The sequence below is a fragment of the Panulirus ornatus genome, chromosome 4 (assembly GCF_036320965.1).
Source record: "Panulirus ornatus isolate Po-2019 chromosome 4, ASM3632096v1, whole genome shotgun sequence".
NCBI lineage: Eukaryota > Metazoa > Arthropoda > Malacostraca > Decapoda > Palinuridae > Panulirus > Panulirus ornatus.
Window position 1 is genome coordinate 6213921 of NC_092227.1, and position 8969 is coordinate 6222889.

The 8969-nt window shown below is 46.4% G+C and overlaps 1 protein-coding gene across 4 annotated transcripts in view; it reads right to left on the reverse strand.

The window, feature by feature from the left end:
• The window catches only part of LOC139765509 (beta-1,3-galactosyltransferase 4-like), a 140817-nt gene that overhangs the window by 12444 nt on the left and 119404 nt on the right, over window positions 1–8969 (reverse strand). The window contains exon 1 of one of the 4 annotated variants that reach the window (XM_071692997.1): window positions 3908–4226. The exons of 2 other annotated variants lie outside the window; for them this stretch is intronic. In XM_071692997.1, coding sequence (XP_071549098.1) covers window positions 3908–4211 — 304 coding nt within the window. In that variant the 5' untranslated portion in view covers window positions 4212–4226. Of the gene's footprint in view, window positions 213–3907; window positions 4227–8969 lie in introns of those variants that run through there. One more of the 4 variants, XM_071693006.1, reaches the window with a different exon arrangement.

The following is an 8969-nucleotide window of genomic DNA, read 5'->3' on the forward strand; positions in this document are numbered from 1 at the left end:
CAGGGGCTGGCTACGGAGCACCGCCGGAGAGAGGCAGAGGTGTGATGGGAGGCGGGCGGAGGGAAGGTGGTACAGCACCAAAACCACGGGGGTTGAGGGAGCATCAACGGTCGCCTCCCTTCCCTACCCTCCAACCCCTTACACCTGTTGTAACATATGTCCAGGTTACTGTAGCAGGTGTGGGGCCGCTGCTCTGCCCCGCCAACACACAAGAGGTATCCACGACAACCTCCCAACACACACACACACACACACACACACACACACACACACACACACACACACCTGTACGAGGCTGATGGAGACCCATCATGTGTTGAGTCGACCACAGAATGCGAGAGCCATGTCAAAGGGGTAGCCATGTCGGGGGAAGCCACAGCACCACACAGCCAGCCACGTCAGGTAGGGGGAGGGGTTAGTGTAACTGTTCCCCCCCTAGTGGTACTTACAGGACAGAGAGCACACGCAAGTACTTGCCAGCTCCACACGGCCCAGGTCTGGTGGGTATATGGCAGGTAAGTACGAGCCATTTGAGTATGGAACGGGTAGGTACACGGCTGGTCACACAGGGAAGGGGCGAGTGGACTGTATATTGAGAGTTAGTAGGTACAGAGTCATGAGAAGGACAGATAACAGAACACCTGTTGGTATATGACGAGAAGCTCTGCTGGAGGAGGGTAATAGTATCTTAAGTTCCTCATCCGTACAGATGGAGGCAGGATGGTAAAGCAGAAGGCTCCTCCCCACCCACCACTATAGATGGAGGCAGGATGGTAAAGCAGAAGGCTCCTCCCCACCCACCACTATAGATGGAGGCAGGATGGTAAAGCAGAAGGCTCCTCCCCACCCACCACTATAGATGGAGGCAGGGTGGTAAAACAGAAGGCTCCTCCCCACCCACCACTATATATGTTCCGAAAGAAGGGATAGTCTTGGCATTGAGAATATCAAATTGTAATATATTCTAAAGTTCTGCAACGCTAATGCTATAGAAATGTTTGCCCCATGTGTTTAATCTCACCTTTCCCTGAACTTCGTATTATGTTAGGTCATCATATCTTGATCTGACGTGAAACAATTACCAAACAATTTTTATGTTCACGGTTATTCAATAGTCAGAAAACTGATGTAACATTTATATTTGGAGGAAATTAAATTCATTTGTTTTGTTTTTTTATTTATTTGTAAGTGACGGAATCAGTTTTGTGGCTCCTGTTTGCAGCTGGGTTGTGTTTATCTTTGATCAGTGTTTGACAGAAAACTGTTTACATCTCATCATCTTTATGATTAAAGTTTATTTCTAAGTAACGAGACCAATTTTGCTGATCTTGTGTATATTCTTTGCTGTCTTGCCTCATCTTTAACGACGTCTTTTGACCAGAATTGAACAGCTCATTCTCTATGTGGACTGTTCAGCACAGTGTCAGGAGTAAATATTGTATCCAAGTAGGAGAGAGTTGAGTAATAAGTGTGTGAGTCGGGGATGAGTAAGTCTGAAGCGAGTACATACAAGAAAAGTCAGTAGGGAGGCGCTACAGAAGATAATGGGGCAACAAAGTAGAGATGCGGCAAAGACAGGTGTGTCTTTGGGGGGGGAGACGACCAAACCCACGCTGGTGTACGGCAGATCACGTCGGACACCTGTTACACCTGTATAATGTGTATACAGAGCCACGTGTGACCAGGGCCAAGTGTATCGTCATCACCTGCTGCCGTGGGTAGAGGGCGCTGGGCTCCACGCCTCACTACCTGCCGAACTGAGGGAAGGGGGGGTGTGTTATGTAAACTGGCGACAGAGATATCGATCAGTGGCTAGGCTACGCGGATACCAGTCAACGATATGACCCCTAATGTTCTCCGTTATAGTATATATATATATATATATATATATATATATATATATATATATATATATATATATATATATATATATATATATATACATCAGGAAGAAAGAGCTAGACAAGCGCCACATTCATCTTCGTTTTTCATGCCTTCATCCATATATGTATATATATATATGGAAACATTCTATTCTCCTCCCCCACATACGATCGTCGCCCCCTGCTTCAGCAAGGTAGCGCCAGGAAACAGACGAAGAAAGGCCACATTCGATCACACTCAGTCTCCTCTAGACGTCATGTTTAATGCATCGAAACCACAGCTCCCTTTCCACATCCAGGCCCCACAGACCATTCCATGCTTTACCCCAAACGTTTTAAATGCCCTGGTTCACTCCATCGACAACACGTCGACCCTAGTATACCACATCATTCCAATTCACTCTATTCCTTGCACGCCTTTACCCTCCTGCATGTTCAGGCCCCGATCGCTCAAAATTTTTTTCACTCCATCCTTCCACCTCCAATTTGGTCTCCCAGTTCTTATTCCTTCCACCTTTGGCACGTACATTCTCTTTATTAATCTTTCCTCACTCATTCTCTCTATATGTCCAAACCATTTCAACACACCCTCTTCTGCTCTCTCAACCACAATCTTTATATTTCCACACGTCTCTTACCCTTTCATTACTTACTCGATCAAACCACCTCATACCACACATTGTCCTTAAAACATTTAATTTCCAACACATCCACCCTCCTTCGCACAGCGCTATCTATAGCCCATGCCTCGCAACCATATAGTATTGTTGGAACGACTATTCCTTCATACTTACCCATTTTTGCCCTCCGAGATAAAGTTCGCTCTTTCCACAAATTCTTCATTACTCCTAGAACCTTCAACCCCTCCCAACCCTATGACTCACTTCCGCTTCCATAGTTTCATTCCCTGCTAATTCCACTCTCAAGTATCTAAAACACTTCACTTCCTCCAACTTTGTTCCATTCAAACTTGCATGCCAGCTAACTTGTCCCTCAACCCTACTGAACCTAATAACCTTGCTCTTATTCTCATTTAAAGTCAATCTCCTCCTCTCACACATTCTCCCAGACTCAGTCACTAGCTTCTACAGCTTCTCACCCGAATCAGACAACAACTGACTCACTTCCCAGGCCCTTTCATCCTCAACAGACTGCATACTCGCCCCTTTCCCCCAGACTCTTGCATTTACCTCCCTAACCACCCCAACCATATACAAATTAAAAGACCTTGGGGACATCACACACTCCTGCCGCAGACCAACCTTCACTGGGAACCATTCACTCTCCTCTCTTCCTACTCGTACACATGCCTTACATCCTTTTAATACAACCATTTGATTGAGTAAACAAAATAAGGGTGAAAGAAAAATGACACTGGTGAAATCGGAAACTGAATTTGAATGATACTGTGGCTGATAAATATGGGGAGAGGGGTCATGGTGTGATGATGACATGATAGTGGGGAGATAATGGTATGATGATGACATGATAGTGGGGAGATAATAGTATGATGATAGTACAGTGAGGTGTAAAGCGATGGCTATGTGATGGTGTGATGATGGTGTGATGATGGTATGATGATGGTGTGATGGTGGTGCAGCGATGGTATGATAATGGTGTGATGGTTCCTTGATGATGGTTTGGTGATGTTGCGTTGATGGCGGCGTGATAATGATGACGTGATGATAATACAATGATGTCATGATGATGGTGTGGTGACGAAAATGATGAGGGTTTAGTGATGATGACGGTGTGAAGATGATGATGTGATAATGATGATGATGATGATGATGATGATGATGTGATGATGGTGATGATGATGATGGTGATGATGATGATGATGATATGTTGATAGTATGATAATAGCGCGACTCTCGAGGCAGGTCGTACATTACGGATTCATTTATTCCGTGACTTTCATGTGTGTTTATGGGGTAAATGTCATCATTACCCTCGCTGACCACCAAGCCACCGTCAGGGGTTCGATCCCCCGGTCGCACAGCTCGCCCAGCCGTTCATCCTACCCTGGGTTAGTCGATTGATGAGCACCAACCTCCGCTTGGGTAGACAGCCCCAGAGGGGAGGGGCGTCTCTGCCTTTGGGCACGGCAGTGATAAGCTCCTGTGCCCTACAAAGGATTCGTCCTTTACGTCTGCTCCCTCCAGGATGAAGGACCCGATAATGACCACATCCTGCGAACGCCAGCAAAACATTGGAGCTGATGTTGGCACGACCATACACCAACTCCACCTGTGGCGGCCCCCCATCCGTCCACCATATACTAACCCACCTTACTCGCACGATGGCCCCAGACTGTGGCCCAACCATCTTTCATATCCTGGCCCATCCTCTCCACTCACTAGCCCGGTCTATGGCCCAGCCATCCGCCATACACTGGCCCATCTTATGGCCCACCCGTCCCCCTATACACTGCTCCACCCTTCCTACACACTGGCCCAGACTGTGGCCCACCTGTCCCCAATACATTGGCGCAGCCTGTAGCTCCACCAGTCCCCCATATCCCAACCCACCCTTCCCCCTCATACTGGCCTACCTTCACCACACACACAGGCCTACCCATTCCCCCCTCTACACGGGCCCACCCTCCTCCCCACACACACACCAACCCAACCTGTGGCCCACCTCTTCCTACACACTTGTCTCCGTCAGTCGTCATGGACTCACACATGCGCTGCTCCGTCAGTACGGTTTACGGTGTCTGTGCTCGCACACACACTACCCTTAAGGCGAGGCTGGGTGGCTGGCCCCAGTGGGTAACGTGACTGATATGCTTTCAGGTGAGGAACTGGCAGAAAAATATCGTCCGCACAGGTGAGAGACACGATGTTCACTCCCGTGAGATAACCACCCACCGCAGTGAGACGAACGAGAGACGTTAGCTAAGAGAGACTATCAAGAGAGGGAGGGAGACACTGTTGATAAACATTGCCAGCTGTGGGTGAGGGTTACTACTGCTAGCTGTGAGACATGGTGTAGGGAGAGACTCCACCTGTCGTTCTGAGAGCGCAGTGAAAGGTGCTACCCATTGGCGAGGAGAGACGTTGTCTGTCATGTATAGGCTCACCACTATACTGCCAGACGACAGCACTACTAGCGGGAAAGACTGCTTCTGGTGGAGGGGGGGGGGAGACTTTGGAGAGATCCAGTACCCACTGTTGGGAGAGACAAGCCACTAAGGTGAGAACGAAGTGAGAGATATTGTTTGTGTGGTACTACTGTGAGATTCTCTGCTCGTAGATTCTGTTTCTCACAAGACGGAGGGGCGCAGCGGCTCCCTGTTTCTGCACTCAGGGAGTGCAGGATGGACTAATCTTTTTCTCCTCCCTGCATCTTTCCAAGCAGAGGTTTCGCCGTGTTCCACTTCTATCACTCGTAACCTACAGCTGAGAAGTGACACGGATTCAGATGTGCAAGAGAAGGTATTCCTTCCTGTGAGGGGTAACGACGGGGTGAGGGTGAACACCTGAATGTTAAGACAGGTGTTAGGTCGTCATAAGGATGATGGACTGGAGCCATACGTATACGGAACTATTGGTTTTCCACCCTTTTTTTTTCTTCTGTTGCGACAGAATTTCTATAATTTTTCGTCAATATACTAGCAAGTCAGCGGGGTTCCTCTTCTGGGATGTTCAGCGTCCAGCTAGTGGGAAAACAGGTGGGTCCTGGAGGAAGAGCTGATAACAGCTGGTGGTATGATAAATGCTTTCAACGCACAGGGTTGATATCCCTCTATAGATCGTTGAAACCACCAGAAGCTTTTCTGGGGGCGTGAGGGAGCTATAAGCGATGTGGACGCTGAAGCACCGCACAATTGTCCCTCTCCCTTCCTCACCAACACATATGGTGCGACCTGTCACCATCTTAGCTGGAGCGTTTACCTCCATCACCCGGGATCAACTGGAGGAGTTCTTCGCCAGGAAACCTTCCCGCCGTAAAAGGTCTTTTTGCTCTCCAGGTGACGAGGGGTTAGAATAACATGCTGTAGAGGAGGTCTGTGGTGTGGTACTGGCAATATCACATCTCTTTTCAATTTGTCGTGTCGGTGCAAATGACGCCCCTCAAGGGGCGGCTCCGGAATAAAACTTCACACATTTTAATTTCAGGGGAATTGCTCAGGTTCGCCACCGGGAACCGTCTTTTGTGGTCAAGCGTTTTCATCCCTCGACGATAGACCGGCGAACCTTTGTTTACAAAAAAAGGAGGTGAGTCTGTAAAACTTGTGGCTGCAATTATTTCTTTTTTTTTTTTTTTACCCGTGGCTTGAGATGTTTACAGAGGAAGGGCCACGACTGAATGAACTACACGCTTCACTGCTCTGGCAGGCTGCTCAGCAGGGTTACAGACGCGTTACGTAGGTATATACATAAAAAAAAAAGATATACTGCGCATGTGTAGCAGGTCCGTCCCCCATTACGTAAACACATCTCGCTATAAATCCCAGTCATACATCAGATTATTCCACGTTCAGTGCATGCAGTATTGATAGATACGCTATGTGGGAGGACATGTATGACATTACTGGTTAGTAGGGATTTCCTATGCTATTCCTAGGTACCTCTAGACTCTTTTTAACGGTGATAAGGAGGGGGAATGAAGTAGACGGCTGTGTCTTGCTCTGAAGAGATGTAGCCGTTGAAAAAATGTCGAGACCATTCTTATGAGAGTTGACGATCAGTTTTGCGAGAAAGTAGAAGTTAGGATTCGTTCGCAGGTTTCCCCGCTATGAAATTAGAGGGGAGGGAGGGTTTTGAGTGGTGAAAAATCATCCCCCCCCCAAAAAAAAAGAGGTAGTGATCTGCTGTAGAAACGGTCAGAATCGTTCATAAAAAAAAAAAAGGGGCATCAGAAACCATCGGGCGAAAATAACCTCACCCAAACCAAACGTAACGAACTTGACAAACTTGGCTGTACGTTCGAGACGATTATAACACCACAACTCGTGCTGCTGCTCAGGATGGAGTTGTTTAACAGGTGTACTGAGGCGCAAGTGGTGCTTGATACGTAATTTTAGATGCAAATTTGAATGAATTTTCGCTTTGCTCTTAACAGCCACACCTGCTATCGTCTCAGATGATATAGGATATGACTCTATACTCCTTTGACGTAGCTTGGATAGGCTTGAAACACAGTGAAAGGTGTAATAGGAACATAATGGCCAATGTGTAGCATACAGTCATTTTCCAAGTCTTAAGTTAAAAAAACGATGAAACGATGAAATAAAAATCTTAAAGCTACGTTTAGAAAAAGACTAATATTGGGGGAAAACTAGACTGAATAACAGTTATTAGCATAATGGAGTAAGGTATGTAAATGAGGTAAAGAAATACATATGACTTTATGAGTTTTTAGTCAAATATCCGAATAGTAATGAAGTATATCGCTAAAAATACCAAACGAAATTGGAAGGAGTTAGTATATTGAAAGCAAGAGAGTCGTTTACCTAGCAAATTAGTCCATCAGTTATCGAAAATGGTGACGTGGGTCAGGGCAACGAGGCTACGGCATGAATCTTAAATGATTATAATTACCTTTTTTTTTTTATCTCTATCTACCAGCGATGACGTGACTCATGTCCCAGGTCCAACTGCCTTGTTAGGAGAGGAAAAAAAAATAAACCCTCTCCAACATATTAACATATAAGTTGAAAGATATACTATCAGAACGAAGTCAAAGGAAAGTAAATAAAACGTTAGGCAACAGATAGGTTTATCTGTAGACGAGAAAATTAAAGAAAAATGAGTTAATCAAGCCCCAACTGCTCTCTTCAATAAGTCACTCACTGCAAGGAGAGTTCCTAGCGAACATTTCAGTAAGTCGCTTAACACAAGGAAAGTTCCTGAGGATTGGGAGTTTGTAAGATAATAGTAATAATAATAATAATAATAATAATAATAATAATAATAATAATAATAATAATTATAATAATAACAACAAGAATAGAAGGTGTATTTACCAACAAAGTTATACATTACAGAATAACATTCACGGACGATACTAAGCCGGGAAATAATGGAAATAAGGCAACAATAGATATAACAAATGGTGTACATCTCCAGCCTCAAACTGACGTGGGCACAGTGATGGAGTGGAATCACACGTAGCAAACAAATCTTGACGTTTTGATGAATTCCACATAAACTCGGTAGCAAAAACGTGAAGGCGAGCTACAGTGGGAATTCTCTCGAGCTACGTAAAGGTAAATGAGGCAGCAGACTTCGGTATACTGATCTCTTTGATAAGCGAAAGCCTAGTCTGCATGTGAAGAAGCAATAAAGCGAACAAAAATCTTGGCTTCATGTACGGGTAGAGTATTCGATGGCAAGAGAGTCGCAACACTCACTCTGTACAGTTCATTGGTGCGTCTATACTTTCACTAAGGTAGAGAGAGAGAGAGAGAGAGAGAGAGAGAGAGAGAGAGAGAGAGAGAGAGAGTTCACCAGGTGTAGTAGCCAATGAGGGGGGAGTAGTAAATAGAACCAGTGTGCGAAAGTAGCGTCCATACTTGAGAGATGTAGGCCAGAGGCAGGGAGCTACGTGGGAAGTGTGAGGGAGGAGGTGTGTGTGTGTGTGTGTGTGTGAAAGGTGGAAGCACAGAGTGTGGGTGTGTGTGTGTGAGTGAGGATGAGTGTCCTCCGTCCTTTCCAATCTGTTGGTGGATCAGCCAGGCTGCTGCTGCGTGTGTGAAATGTTATCTTCACCGTGTTGGAATGTTCTGCACTGGCGCTATATCATTTCCCATCCTCACGTGAATACTGCCACCATCCTTTCCAGACAGCTTTGGCTGGACTCCCCGCCCACTGGAGGTGCCAACCAGCGAGTCACTGAAGCTAAACGGACCACTGTGGCCAAGGGGGGGCCAACAACGCCATCTACACGGACCGTGTGGCCAGGAGGGGCCAACTGTGCCATCTAAACACACCGGTGTGGCCAAGAGGGACCAACAACACTATCCAAACGGGCCACTGTGATCAAGAGGGGCCAACTGTACCATCCAAACGGACCACTGTGGTCAAGAGGGGCTAACTGTACCATCCAAACGGACCACTGAGGTCAAGAGGGGCCAAC